Below are 16502 nucleotides of genomic sequence, written 5' to 3' on the forward strand. Positions count from 1 at the left end.
GGGGGTCCCCACTGGGCTGCTTGGCCAGTCTGGGTGAGGGGCTGAGGGCCGTTTTCAGGCTGGTGGATGACTGAAGCTCCAAGCCTCTCCTTTTTTTCTTTTTTTTTTTATTCTTGGATTTATTTACCTTCTATGGCTGTCACTGGAACTGAGAGCCGGCTTTCTCTCTGAGGCTCGGCTCCAGCTCTGAGACCTCGGCTGCTGAAAGCAGGTATCTGGTTTGTTTGGGTTCTATAATCGAAACACTGTTTCAACTCCAGCTCTGAGGCCCGGCTGACTGAAAGCAGGTTTCTGGGGTTTTGTTTAGCTTCTGTATTTGTAACAAAGTTTCTTAAACTGGAAGCTCAGAGGCCGGCAGCAGCAGGCAGGGAACGTTGGCTTCCTCCGTCACTGAAGCAAGCAAGCCTCCTGTTCACTTCAAGCTGCCTGGCTGCCGGCCGCCATCTTGGTTGGCAGTTAATTTGCATATCACCCTGATTAGCCAATGGGAAGGGTAGCAGAGGTACGGTTAATTACCATGTTTCTCTATTATTAGATAGGATGATGATAATATCCCCCATTTGGTGTGATGGGCCTAACATTACAAGGGCTGTGTGTCCAAAGGCAATTGCATTATATGTTTCATACCCCAAAAGTTTTAGATGAGATGTATACCATGATCTGCCTTTACACCACATCCCCTCTGAAGACATTGGAAAATAAAGAGATAGATTTAAAGAAAAATAATAAAGTTACTTATATGTATATAAATATACTTACAGTTGTTTGGGAAGCTAGAGATGTAATTACATCCTTCTTCTGTTCCTAAGGAGGCTAATGGAAATAGAAACACATTTTCCATTGCACATTTGGCTCAAACCTACCTCTTAGTAAAGTATAATCTTTAGCAAGTGACTTAAAATATCTGAATCTCGTTTTCATCAATACATAGCAATGTCTGCTCAAGTGCTCTGCCACTGGAAAATGTAAGGTAAAAATAGTTGTGGCCCATCAGGAGTAATTCTAGTGGCTGCATCTGTCTCCGAGGCAAAGCACATTTCTTAGATTCAGGTGTTGGGAGAGTCATGCTAGCCTTAGTATGATTGTGGGCGGAGCTTTTAGGAAGAAGACCGAACAGTGTTCCTTCTTCCTTCCTCTCCCACAGACTGAAAATTATTTGTCAATCTGTTCTCTTTCCTCTAGAAATGTGAATCCCTAAATATTTTCAGTAAATAGAATTGTTAGAAAAAGGTGCATATGAAGGTGAAATCATATTCATTTTGGGAAGTTCAGGGGAGGTACTTTGGTGTTTGGATCAAATTTCACTGTTAAATGAATTATTCTTGGAAACTTTTCTCTTAAAATTCTTACATTTCTGCCTGACACGCTAAAGTAAGTAACTATTTCCCAAATACCTGGGTGTGGTTTTGAAGTATCTGTGTTCTAATCCTGTCATGTTCAAAGAAAAAATAGCTCTCTTCACATGCTAGCTTGCAGGGTCTGAGACTTGATGCTTCTGCGTTCATGTGATTGTGATCAAGTGTAGTATAAAAGTTACAAGGGGATAAATAATGAGCCAGTGGGAAAATCAGATGTTTATTAGTGTGTTTTTATTTTTATGGGGGTAGGGGTTTGGTAGATGTGGTTTTCCCAGAATAGCAATGACATGCATATTTCAAAACAGCTTATTTCACCAAGCATGTATCTTTTTCAAAGGTTTGCTGTTTTGTTTGTTTATGTTCCTTTTTATTTGGTTGACCATCAGAGATGGACAGATTTGGAGATGTGGGCCTAAGTAATTCATTAGGGTGGCTCTCATTTGCATATTATAGTAGTCACAAACTAAGAGCTCTCAGAAAAATCATGTTTTACTTGGAAAGCAGTTTTTAAGAAAATTGTATCTGAATGCCTTGAGGTGGAGTATATGTTCCCTGTTTTATACCCAGCTGTCTTATAAAATTATGCTATCTGTCTGAATCCTATAGGCATTTGAGTTTTTGGATACTTAGCCCATAACACCAACAAGATTTTATCATCAGTCTCTTGAGAACTCTGCTGCTTTTCAGCAGATAAAAGTTCTAAATAATGACAATAAAATCTTTCCAGAAAACTTCTTCTTTAGGATGGATGTCAAAGCTTTTGGAAAGGCTACAATGTGGAGCCCTTTGATACTATAGCATCTCACATTTTCACCCTGTATTTCTTTGGAGTACCTGAAAGATGTGAGTGTGGTACAGTGGATGGATGAAAAACAAAGAAGGGAATAGCAGAAATATGTTTAAATAATTTTCTTCCTTTTTTTTTCTCTTAAACTAATAGAGTTTTAAAATAAATCAAATACATATTTTAATTGATAAACTGAATTTATATTCACCTATTGGAAACAGTACAACATATCTTACATCAGATTACGAAATATGGATGTTTTACTAAAAGACAGGAAGAGTTTTTCCAAGTCTTTAAAGTAAATACATATTCAAAGGATCTTAAGGCATACCATTTATTCATATTCATATCTATTGAAATACTGTACATCCACATACTTCAATAAATAGTTAAAAACCTGACCTCTTTTTAAATCATTTCTGAAATTCAAAAAACAATTTTTATTGAAAAGATTAAATAGGTAACTTTTGGCTGTGTCACAAAGCTAAACACAATGGATAAATTAACAATATTCAATAAATTTGATCAATATAGATGATTGGCTTTGATAAACTTCTCAGAGTTTTCACACATTGGGGTATTTATGTATATATAATTTGTCCTGAATTATCTGGCTAATTTTCTCAGTTCTCCAGTCTACTTTCTAGACATAGTTTAAATGTCATGATGAAGCATTAATTTTTCAGTTAAGTTTTAAATCCTCCAAAAGTAGCTTTAAGTTTGACATTCGCTCTCTCAAATCTTTTAGAGTCCCCCATAATACACAATACTATAATTTGGGTAGCACTTTTCATTATATAATTGCTGCATAATAGGAACTTCATGGTGTAACAAGACTTTTGTTTTGAATAGGATCACTGTAAAACATAATTACACCATTTTTAATTAAACCAAGAATGCAAATGAACTACCCTAATATTCCAGTTCTTCCTCTCTTCCTCCTATTCTTGCTTTCCTTCCTTTCTCCCTTCATTCCTTTCTTCCTCCCTTCCTCCCTCCCATTCTCCATTCTTCCCTTCCTTCCTTCTTTCCTTCCTTCCTTCCTTCCTTCCTTCCTTCCTTCCTTCCTTCCTTCCTTCCTTCCTTTCTTCTTTCCTTCTTCCTTTTATCCCACTGTCTTTACCTCCTTCACTTTCTGTCTTTTCCTTTTCTTTCTACTATCCTTTCTCAACTGCTCTTTATTTTTTTCTTTCTTCTTTCTTTGAAAAAGAAATTCAGGGCAACAAAAGGAATCCCACAAATGTAAGTTGTGGAAATATAATGCTGAAATGAATAGCTAGAAAAAAAATTATTATACATCAAAAGATAAATCAATTTCATAAAACTGCTATTCTGAAATTGCAACAATCTTGTACAGTCAGGACTGATAAAATGAAGTAATCAGACGTCTCATATGTCCATAAATGTAAAATCATCTACTTGAACATTATATGCAATACATTCACACAAAAAAGCAAATACTGTAGCCTTATTTGAACAATATTGAACTCATAAATACTCATGATTTCACTCTGTCCAGGGGTCTAGGAACTAGGAATGTTGCTGTGATACAGAAAAACATAGTGAATACCTCCTCTATTTAAAAATACCACTCAAGAACGTCTCTTCTAACATAAAGGCAAATACATATAGCTACTGAGCTATGACTGTACTTCTGTCACATTCTATGGTAATAACACCAGACTCCACAAATTTGGAATCATGACAACACTTTGAACTAATTATTTGGTTCATCCATAGTTTATGTCTCGATTTACCTCACATTTACCCTACAAACCTTACAAAGAGGAGGTATTTTTAACTCTAGGAAAGCGGTCACTGTATAATATGCATTCTTGATCTGTTTCTTTCTCCCAAACAATGATACTGATACTGATGGCTAACACTTTTGTGGTAGCACCACTATTTCTAGTAAGTAGATTATTATGGAGTGTGCCACTTTAAAGCTGCAATACAAAAACAAAAACAACAAAAAAAACAACTTTGTAATTTGCTCCCAAATTCCACAAAGGATATTTTAAAAAATCAAGTCAATAATAATCAAAGTTAGAATGTTGTATGTATTTAAAAGAACATTTTTAATACATCAGTCAAAATAATGTAATAAATTATTAGTGAGTAAATTTAATAGCATCATGCCATGTTATTGCCATTTTGTGAAAACACTGTATATTTATGCCTCCTCATTTAGGATTCATTTTTCTAATTAAAATAGATTTATGGTGTACTTTGGGACTAATTTTACTTGGAAAAAAACACAATTTCCAAGTTATCTCTTTCTGGGAAAAAATATGAGATATCCTAAATATGTATAATTTCTAAGGAATTTCCTGTATTTATCTTTATTAGTAAGTTTTTGGTGTTTTTATGGCTTGCAAAGGGGACTATTTGCAGAAATCTCCATTGGTGTAATGAAATTGGTAACTTTATCAAATTTGTAAAATGACTTTCAAGGCTATGGCCTTTTTTTAGTAAAGAATAAAACCATCAAACTATTCCTGTAATATAAACTACTTCTTAAAGTAACAGCATTTTCCTTAAAAAAATGTAGTTTTCACCGTGATATAATTTAATACTTAAGATAATTTAATAGTTAATATCTTAAGATATTCTCATCACTGGTCTTGTCTTCATTTGATCATATCATCCTTATACCATGTAAGAAAAAGATAAAGCATGGCAAAATTTTTTTCTTGGCCTTACTTGTTTGGGTTGACATGGCTATAGAGAATTATTACAGAATTTATTACAGAATTAGTTATTTCAGGGATTGATCTGCTACAGACCAGCATGAAACATTTGTTGTAATATATTTTGAACAATTGTTTTATATAACATGCATCCCAAACTATCAACTGAGTGATGTTTTCAGATGAAAAATATGCAAAATGCTCCAGTCAACAGGAGCACCTTCTCATACCACCTCTCCTGCCACGGAACCAGTGCTTACCAAGTCAGGTAATATTAGGTGATTGGAATTTGTGTCCTTTCTGAAAAACCTTCCTAGCCATTTTGGCTTGGAATGGTGAAAGGAAAAGATGGGTTGCGGGGCAATCTATTGGCTGGACTGTGCTGCCATTTTAAAGGGAATTATTTCCCAAAGTGGATCTAATATTTAGCTACATTGAAATAAATCATATGTCAAAGGTACCTGTATTATGTTAATTAAATTGTTTTTCATCACAAAATTGAGTTATTGTGGGGCAAATTTCGCAAACCCCACTGGTAATGAAGAGATTTTTACAGTCCTATAGCTACTTTACTCTTTAGAGATCAGATATGGTTTAACTTTATCATTATAGTTTATTTTTGTTTTCAATTGTAGGGTTTGGCAATATGTTTTTATTAGTCAAAGGCAAAGAGAGAAATACTTCATGAAGGCACACCCATGCTGAACTTACAGGAAAGAGAAGCAGAGCTGCACAGCCAGTTATATTACAAGGCTCATTCCTGAAACCTGAATATCATGCGAGCAGAAAAATCTAGATATGTGTGTGTTTTGAAGAAATGATCTGAAGGCAATACTATTTGCTTTTTTTTTTATCAAAAGAGAAAAAAATGCATCTTTGTAAATGCGGATTGATTCTTATTGAAAGAGGGAAATGAATGCTTGTATTGCAGCCTTAAAGAATCACATATTCACTGCAATATTCGTTTTTGTAAACTACAGCCTGCAACCCAGCAGACCATGACTGAATGCTTTTGAAAAGTTGTAGATTACAAACATGAAATCACAATTAATATCCTCTAAAAGTAATTTCAGAGCCTTCACATCTTAAAAAAAGGACAATGTGTACTGCTTCACAAGGTAATGTAGCTAATCAAAAAAAGAATAGAATTAAAGTATTTACATAATGAGCAATTCTACAGAAGGCGATCATCCCCTTGTAAGCACTGCTGATTATATCCCACGCTGCTTTTAACAAACTGTACCAGATTGGATCCAGCCATCAGCACTTTCAGAGAATTCTTAAGAGCCTTTTATGGGTCTTTAAACTTATTGTAGAATGGCATTCTTCAGGTGGAATATGCTGGTGAAAGAGGACAGTGTCAACACAAGGTACCAGCAGGAGAAAAGAACGTCGGCGCTCCCGGTAATTCCATACTGGGCTGTACTTGGAGCTGGAAAGAAATGGAGAAAGACTAAATCAAAATCTAATTCGTGTCTTTCAGGATCTTAACGATAATCAAAAGGCAGCTGTGTACATTGGGGAGAGCCCTGGTATTGGAGTCAGACAGAATTAGGTTCACATCTGTTTCTGCTGTAGGACAATGTGTGACCTATTCGACTAACCTTTCTGAGCCTCATTTTTCTTAAGGAAAAAAAACAGAAGTGATATAATCCACTTGGCAGGGCTGCAGTGAGAATTGGAGATGAAGTACATATAATAACACATTGCACTGGGCTGAACTCATGCTAAATACTTACTATTTCACAGCTAACATTATTCCTCTTATATGCACTGTTAATATTTGTAGTAGTGAACAATATTCACTCATGCATATTTTTCAAAAACATATTTTTATTGAAATAAAATTGATGTATGACATTGTGTAAGTTTAAGATGTACAACAGTGTTGATTTCATACGTTTATATATTGCAATATTATTACCACCATAGTGTTAGCTAACACCTCTATTATATCATATAATTATCATTTCTTTCCTGTGGTTGGAATAATTAAGATCTAGTCTACTAGCAATTTTTAAGGTTATAATATAGTACTGTTGACTATAATTACTATGCCGTGCATTAAGTCTCCAGGACTTAATCTCTTGATGAGTTCCAAGTTTATACCATTAAACAACAATCCCAAATTTCCCCACCCCTAGCCTCTGGTAAACACCAACCTACTCTCTATTTTTATATGTTCAGCTTTCTTAGATTCAACATATAAGTGACATTATACATGTATTTGCACATATATTTGTAAATCTTTTTTACTGGTAAAATATTGTACTAAATGCTGGAACAACAAACAAGTTCTCTCTTCCAACAATGTTTTTGGCGGTGAAGAAAGATATTCAAAAATATAATACAACCCTAGAAATATCAGAGTTGCATGTGCAAACTTCAATGACACAGAAATTGTGTATTTAAATCTGTCTGTGCAAAGGAGGGATGATTTAACAGAGAATTTTATCATAGGGGATGGTCGTTTGGGTAGAAGTTACAATATATTCAAAAGCATGAGGAAAAGAGAGAGCACAACATATATTCTAGGATCTAAAAGTAGATTAGTATTGTTGCACCATGAAAATGGAGGCCTGAAGTAGAGGGAATTAAAACTGGGACTCTAGGCAGATAGAATGATCTTAACTATAAAGAAAAGAGTTTAGCTCTTTATAATAAAGCAAATTTTGAAGAATTTGGAGCTGTTGAATGATATGATTACATTTATTTACACATTAGAAAGATCACTGTTTTATACATGAGAAGCTCATGTGGTACCTGGCTAACAGACATGTTGAATATTTACTGAGAGATTTCACCCAGAGACTGACCACACTTGGGAGTCTACTGAACGAATTCCACTTCATTTCACAAGAGAATAGTTACCTCTTTGAATGCGAATTAAATTGTGTTCCAGAAATTGAATGTCGCAGACATGCTCAGCCTTGCCTGAGACTGATTCTCACTTACCATAATAATTATAACAGCAATAATAAAAAAAACCTCACCAACATACTTTTAACTACTTTTTCTTAATGAAACCTGGATTTCAAGCACTGTTTTCTAATACAAAATAAATAATGTAATAAAAATATATTATTTCACTGCCAAATCCATAACTCAAACCAGGAAGCAGTTTTAGTCACTGAATTTGAATTACCAGCAGGTAGTTTTAATGGAACTTTCACCAAAGACTATATTTCCATGTTACAAGAAGAATAAATTGCCTTGTTTATACCTTTAAGAAATTAGAGGGGATGACAGATGCATTGGACCCTGCCAGTGGGAAGTTTTCTTCACATTACAATTGTTGGTTCCAGGTGAATGAGATTCAAGGGCTAAGATTACTACTCTTTAGTAAACACAGAGCAAAATCAACTATTTAATGCTTCTATTTGCATCACAAATGAGTCCTAAAGAATGAAAAGATTATGAAGAAAATACAACTTTATCATTGGACAAAGGTTTGATATATAACAAGTCTAATATAAAACCACAAAACTCCTTAAATTACTTTCTCTTGTTCAAGCTTAGAAAGATGCTGTATTTTTTAAAATATAAATAAATATTTAATTGGTCTGTTGCCTTCTCAATGACAGCTATTTCAGAGTTATTTTTGCTGTGGTTTTTAAAGAATCTTGAGTGCAATCAAACCAGTATAGCAGTAAAGGACTAATAACAAACAAAGCATATAAAATGATTTCATAAATAAGAAATAAATCTCAAAAACTAAGCATGTATAACAAAGATAAAATTTTATTATCTTGACTAATTAAATAGTGCATTAAGTGGGTAGAGTATAAAGGGCCCTCAAAACTCCATATCTATACTTTAAAGTGCATTTTGGGGGCAATCTCTTCTAAATCTCCTCTTCTCCAACAGGCTGAGTAGATTACCCTAATGTGTCATTAGGTCACTATATATATTTCTTTTTATACAACTGTAACACTGCACTGCTAATATATTTATACATAATCTATTTTACTAGATTGTAAACTCTCCTAGTTCATGTTTTATTTATTTTGATGTTTCCAGACACGAAGTCTGGCAAAGTCTGGTACCTAGTAGATGCTTAACAAATGTCTATTGAATGAACAATTCAGTTAAATAAATAAATAGGTCAGAATTAAAAGGGGTATTTTTCTCTTATAAAAGGACTTTCTTCTAAGGCAGTGGTTCTCAACCTTCCTAATGCCACGACCCTTTAATACAGTTCCTCAACCATAAAATTATTTTCGTTGCTACTTCATAACTGTAATTTTGCTACTGTTATGAATCATAATGTAAATATCTGATATGCAGGATATATTTTCATTGTTATAAATTGAACATAATTAAAGCATAGTCTTTAATCACAAAAACAATATGTAATTATATATGTGTTTTCCGATGGTCTTAGGTGACCCCTACGGAAGACAAAGGGGTCACGACCCACAGGTTGAGAACCGCTGTTCTAAGGCAAGCCACTTGCCTACAGGCTAGAGAATCTTCAATACACCTCTTTCAGTCATCCAGCAAATAGGTACTGAACTAGGTACCAGGCACTGTACAAAGTACTGGGAATACAAAGGCTAATATGATAAACATGGTTCTTTTGTTCCTTAATTCCATATATGGCCATACGTACTCTATATTCTCCTTTTTATCATATACCTTCAATGCCATCTTTTCCCCCTACATGCTTTTACCTTCTACCCAGTCTCCTATTGTCTTAGATAAAGGTATATCAATAATATATTTAAAAATTAAATACTACTTTGCAACTAACAGAGTATATATTTGTCCATTGATGTCTCATATTGATGTACTTTTTAGTCTTGTGAATGCAATACTTCTGTTAGTCTTAAAATAAAGTAGGAACCTTTTGCTGCATTGTTAGCATGCAATTACTATAAGAAATGAACTGTAGAATAGCTATTGACAATTAGTAGGCCAAAAAACAGAGCGGAGGTAGTCAAGGGAATGTGAGGTCAATTACCTAATGCCAAGTCATCTATCATGATTCATACTCCTTAAGTAGATGTTGAACATCTTTCATGTGCTGGAATTGAACACAGCTAAAAATTAATACAACTCAATCTCCACTCTAGGAAAGGTTCATTCTAGTTGAATATATAAATAAAAAATCAAATATAGAACATTAGAATATATATAGTGAACAAACATGAGAGGGCTCTCCAAAGAGTCATGGTAGAGGTGAGTAGTCTAGGCAGCAGATACAAATACAATTATTTTTCACAAAATGCAATGATATACACATCCTAGTACATGTATATCTCACTGTAAAAAAATGGTGGCATTGGGGTTCATTGACTTGGGGTATCCTATTACTATATAACCTTAGTTCCATTGACTGATATTTATTTTTGTTTGTTTGTGTGTGTGTGTGTGTGTGTGTGTGTGTGTGTGTGACTTGTTGACTCAGTGATTTAGAGCACAAGACCAATAGCACTAAACTTAGGAGTCTCAGTACTATTTGGACTAATTAGATTTGCTTGGCATGTTAAATCCCAATCAGCTACATAAGAAATTATAGGAAATCTTAAGAAATTACAGAAAATAACTGTTAGTTATTAGTTATTAGAAATTAACTTCAAGACCCAGTTCAAGTATCCTCTCCTTTAAAAGAGAAAACTCTTTATAAAATCCCACTTGCCAAATTAATTTGGCATCATTTTTGATATCTTATTTACATATCAATCACATCATATTTACATATCAATTTTTTTCATTAGACCGAGAATGTCAAGCCAAGATTTATTATATGCATCTTTGTCATTGGTATTGAACACAGAGTCTGATACTTAGTAAATGTCCAATAATATTTATTGAATACTGATAGTCCATTTCCCAAACTATCACCATAAACATACAAGGAGGTACAATGCCTTGAACACTTTTCCCAGAATAATATTGCTTTTCACCATTCATTGTTTACTTTCTAAGACTTGTACAGAGTCAGAATACTTCCCTTCAGTATTTGAGCAAGAAATAGATCTTGAGGCAGCCTATATAATGAAAGAGCAGGCACCCAACTTTGTACCTCATCCTTATTCAGCAAGAGACTGGGAGTATAGATAAACTTATGGCCCTTAATATACATCTGAATTTCTGAGGAGACATCCAACTGTGCCTTTGGGGTGGTCATATCTTTTGTATGTCCTTTGCCATGTTTTTAGTTGCCTGAGAATATCATACTGCTTCTCATCCTAAGTAAAATTAGGAGGAATAGGACATGTGAGGGTTTTGGTTTCATTCTGAGTGATATGGAAGCCTTAGGAGAAGTTTGAGCAGGGGAGGTTAGCTGAAAGTTTTAAATAATTGCTTGGGTATCTTGTGACCAAATGACTATACTAGCAGATGCGAGTAGAAGACTATGTTAGCCTGAAATCTTCAGGGGTCTCCACTGACTATTAAGGGAAGCCAAGGCTCTGTAGCTCAGTATTCAGGGCCTCTGTTATCTGGCTCTATTTAACTTATCCAAACTCATGCACACTCAGCTCCAGTCACACGAACCATTTGCTGAAAACATAAGTGTTTTTATTACTCCCTGTCATTTGCACACTCCATACCCTTAAGCCTAAATGGTCCTCCTTCCTATTTCTCTTCTTTATGCATCAAAGTCCTACTCATCCTTAAAGATCTAAAATACCACCTCCTCCAAGAGGCCTCCCTAATATCTCTAATAAGAAGTGCTAGTCTTCTTATTCCTGATTTCAGAAACAGTTCTTTTAAAATTTATTTCATATATATATATATATATATATATATATATATATATATAAATGTATAGCTTTCTCTTTGGTTTATAAAGCATACGGAAGTCATGGAACATTCCTCCTTATAATGTGAGCATCTGTATCTTTTATAAATGTGTTCAATAGATGTGTGTGACAATGAATATGGAAAAATGTTCTTAAATATGCATTTATCTAATTCAAGACAACTTCTATAAAATACTTCATTAGTTGCTCCTATGATTTTTTTTACTCTTAAGACAAAGTGTGTGAGAGGGAAACTGTTCTCTTTCTTTTCTACTACGTCTTTAATTGTCTTTTTTAAAAAAATTGATTTTAGATAGAGAGAGAGAGAGAGAGAGGAAGGGAGAGGGAGATATTTAAAACACACACACACACACACTCAGAATGAATTTGCTCATTCATTTAGCAAATTGGATGTGTGCTATGTGCTAGGCATTCTCTGAGCAAAATAGAAGTGGCCTCTGTCCCCATAGAGCTTTCTCTTTAGCTTAAGATGTTTTCCATGAAACAAGCATATTTTACTTCAATCTTAATCTACACTTGGTTAAGAAATCAATGTTTCTCTGCCTATACAAACTGTCCTGCAAGTTATCTGCAAAAATATGTATTCTCTTCATTTTCTGGGTTTATTTTATTTAATGCCATTTACTGTACTGTTAGATATTTGGCCATTCTCCTGGTTTTCAGGCTCCTTGAGGGCAAGGAGTATGACCTCTTCCTTTCCCCTTCCTCTGTCTTTCCCCGAAGAGAAGAGTGCGGTGTATGGCCTTTAGAAGTGGTTCCAGAGCTGATCTAGTGCTGTGTTTGGTTTTGGCAGGGCTCCCAGGCCTGGAGCAGAAGGGCCTGGGCTAGGTGTGGAGTCCAGGCCTTTGGGATCTCTCCCAGTTGTCAACAGGAAGATCCAATCTGTGTTTTAACACATATCTTACATCTTGTCTAATTATAATTATCACCCCCAATTACTTACAGCTGCTGCATATTATTTTCAGTGTTGGCAGTTTTCCCTTGTATTGCTCCAGTTTTTATTTTTAGGCAAAAGCCAATGTAACTGTGAAATATTTAGTTTTGGTATAATACCAATTACTTGCCTAGGCAATTTTCTTAAATTACTCAAGTTCATTACTCAAACTGCTAAGATTCTTGTTGCAATCTTAGGTAGAGTTACTTAAGCTACATTAACTTTGCTTCCATAAGTAAAAACTGGCCTCAACTTACGTTTTACTGAGGAAGATTATGCCTTAATGAAAAAGCGAATTATTTACACCTAAGTTAGACTAGACCATATAAAAGAGATTAATGTGGATTCAAAATACAGTGCACATTAGTTTACTCAGAAATCACGCACCACTGATTCTATCCAAAAGACAGTGAAACTCCGTTTCATTACATACTGTGGGAGGCGTTTGCTCCACAGATATTTGAGTCCTCTCTTCGGGGACATCTGCCTCTTAACCCCATCAGTAGATGGAGCAGATACCCAGAACCTCAGATGACCCCCACACTTTTTTTGTATTGCTTAATTCTGCCTAAATAGTTGGGGGAGATTAGGAAAGTGGAAGAGCCCTAGACCAGGATATGCTTTACAATAGACTGTACAACCTTGGGTGTGGTGTCTGGAAGAATCAGGCAAGTCTCAGCACAGATAACATCAAATCATTATTCCTTTTTATACTATTTCCTGGCAATCATATGGCCCAGGCCCTACGATGGGATGTGTTAAAAACACTGCACAAACCATGTCTTCTCATGGACTTTGCACATCTGGGGCACAGTGCCTTCTGAGGGAAGGGCTTTGTTTGTGTAGACATTGCAAGCTCCTGTACTTAGACCCTCAAGATCTTCTGCTTCCCCTTTGGCTTTGGGGTTGAGGAATGCCTGAGTAGCATAGTTGTCATGTGGCCGGGGCACCGATATATACACTTACGGATTCCTTTTACACAAAACACCTTTATTGTACAAATTTCATGCATGGGGGCGGGGGGGAGGGGGTGTTCCCCTCAGCCCAGCCTGCACCCTCTCCAATCCGAGACCCCTCAAGGGATGTCCGACTGCTGGTTTAGGCAGTCGAACATCCCTCTCACAATCCGGGACCACTGGCTCCTAACTGCTCACCTGCCTGCTTGCCTGATAGCCCCTAACTGCCCCCCCTTGCTGGTCTAGTCACCCCCAACTGTCCCCCTCACTGGTCTGGTTGCCCCCACCTTTCCCCCCCGTGGACCTGGTTGCCCCACTCAGCCTGCTGCTCGGTCGTTTGGTTGCCCCTCACTATCCCCCCTGCAGGCCTGGTCTCCCCATGCAGCCTGTTTGGTCGTCCACTCGGTTGTGATGGTCACTTAGGCTTTTATATATATAGATAAGCAGTTCTCAGACTGGTAGAATCAGGTTTAATTTATGAGCTGCTATTATCATAGCCAGCTTTGAATTCCTGCCAGTCAGCCTTTGTTTTTAACATTTTTAGAATGAATTAGGCTAACCAGTGCACATTGGTACATTTTTATGAAATTCGAGGTATAAGTTATAGAAAATCTGTATGTAGATGCTTATTTATGTTCATTGCAGCATTATTTACAATAGCCAAGATTTGGAAGCAGCCCAAGTATCCATCAGAGGATAAAAAAGCTGTGGTACATTTACACAATGGAATACTACTCAGCCATAAAAAAGAAGGAAATCTTACTCTTTGCAACAGCATGGATGGACCTGGAGAGCATTATGGTAAGTGAAATAAGCCAGAAAGAGAAAGAACTGCCACGTGATTTTAGTTATATGCAGAAGCTAATGAACAGAATAAACTAACAAACCAGATAGAAACAGACTCATTGATAGTGAATAAGCTGACAGCTGTCAGAGGCGAGGAAGGTTGTAGGGCTGGGTGAAAATAGTGAATGGATTAAGAAAAGACAAATACAAAAACACTCTGAGACACAGAAAAAAAGATACGTATTCTAACATTTTACATTTTTACTTTTTCACTTGGTCAAACTATCTTCAACACATTCCAACATCTTAAACAGACCAAGCCTTCACCAGCATAAAATTATAGAGTCCTTATTTTCACTGAAAGTATTTCCACTTTGATTTATAAACAATGAGGGGAATGGCTAGAGAAATCATACCATTCCTTTGTCTCTCTGACTCGTGGAATTTTCCTGGCAGCCTGTTCCCAGCCACCGCTAAGCTGTTTCTCTGGCAGACTCCCAGCCTTGAATCTTTTGTGCTTGCTGACTAGCCATGTTGCCAAAGTTCATGGTACACAGTCCTATTTACTCAACGTCAACTGCATTAGGAATATTAAGCATTTGTTTGATTCTGCTATTACCTACATTCATAAATCTGCCTATTTGTAGATAAATACTTTTATCTGCAAATAGCCAGCTAAAACTCTTCAAGAGAAACAAATTCTGCTGCCCTTTTCTGTCCTTCATATTCATTGAAAATGTTTCAAAGCTTGAATTGAATTGTTCACTGATATCTTGTAAATGTATTTTTTTGTTTTATTTTTTAGCAAGTCAGAAGTGATTTACAATCATCTATATATACTAGGTCTTCAGGAGAAGTGTGTTGCCAGAAGCGGTGATTTTGTAGAACCCTAACTGGTTCTTTGAAATTGAGCAAAGCACAGTTGTTCAGTTCAGGTAGGTTGCAGATGGATTTCTATATATGTGCTATACATATTTTGGAGTATGTGTGTCTATGTGTGTGGAAGGGAGTATGTGTGTTTTAAAAGCTGGCTTTTTGTGTATGAAATATTTACACAGACATACAATACAAATTGCCTTGACTACATAGATTTTAGTTTGGGCCTTTAAGGAATCATTTAGGTGAAGAAAAGAGGTTTTCACAGCAATAAAAATAGAAACCCAGCTGTGCTCTTAAGGTCACTAATAGTCACTGCCATCAGCTGTATCATCAATGTGACATTGCTAGTGTGGTAAAAAAAAAAGGGAGAAGTTGCAAACCAGTAAACATTGTTGCAAGTTGAAGGCATTTTTAAGGTCTGCATGTGAGGCTATGTGAGTGTGAAATTATTTTTGATATAAGTGTTTAAACTTGGAGCTTTGATGATCAAATTGTCTTGTTTATTACATTTTATTCTTTACCTCTTTTGTGTTGGGAAGGTTATCCTAAACTAGCTTCTTTTCTGTTATTCTGCAAACATTGTTCTTTAAGAATGAAAAAAGAATTTCAGAAGGTTTGATTATTTCTCCCATTATTTTTTTTTGGGGGGGGGGGAATACTCAATTTACCTTCCAATTTTTTTCTTAACTTTTCAAATGCAATAAAGCCAGTGATTACCTGGCCTGTAGTTCTGATTCACTTAAATTGTTCCAATTGTTATGCTCCAGGTTGATTTTCAGTGACTCTCAATGATTCGCTAATCATTTCCATTATACTTAGGCTATTTAAAAAACCTTCATAACATCCAAGGCCCTCTGTAATCTTCCTGAAAGTACCTCTGCAGCCCTATCGCTGACTGCCCTCTGACAGGGTCCTCTAGTCACAGGAGGCAGGAAGGCTCTTCATTCTCAGAAAATGGCCAGACACTTGTGAATTTGCTCACACACTGCCTTCCTCTGGGATTGACTTCTGTATCCTTTATTCTAGAGTATGTTAGAATAAAACCCATCTTTCTATGCCTATCTCAAATGCAAACTGCTCACAAAATTAGACTCTGTCAGAACTTTAAGGATTATTTATTTTTTTTAAATATGTTTTTATTTTTTAAATATATTTTTATTGATTTCAGAGAGGAAGGGAGAGGGAGAGAGAGAGAAAAACATCAATGAGGAGAGAGAATCATTGATTGGCTGCATCCTGCAGGCCCCCCCACTGGGGATCAAGCCCGCAACCCGGGCATGTGCCTTTGACCGGAATCAACCCCGGGATCCTTCAGTCCACAGGCTGACACTCTATCCATTGA

General features: G+C 35.9%; 1 protein-coding gene across 1 annotated transcript in view; it reads right to left on the reverse strand.

Moving 5' to 3' along the window:
* Window positions 1-2323: 2323 nt before the first annotated feature.
* NEGR1 (neuronal growth regulator 1) overlaps window positions 2324-16502 on the reverse strand; it is an 877308-nt gene continuing 863129 nt past the window's right edge. Inside the window, exon 7 of the mRNA XM_070405386.1 lies at window positions 2324-6267. Coding sequence (XP_070261487.1) covers window positions 6143-6267 — 125 coding nt within the window. The 3' untranslated portion in view covers window positions 2324-6142. The remainder of the gene's footprint in view (window positions 6268-16502) is intronic.

This window comes from Myotis yumanensis, unplaced genomic scaffold, assembly GCF_028538775.1.
Source record: "Myotis yumanensis isolate MYYU_CA2020_CCGP unplaced genomic scaffold, mMyoYum1.0.hap1 SCAF_2, whole genome shotgun sequence".
NCBI lineage: Eukaryota > Metazoa > Chordata > Mammalia > Chiroptera > Vespertilionidae > Myotis > Myotis yumanensis.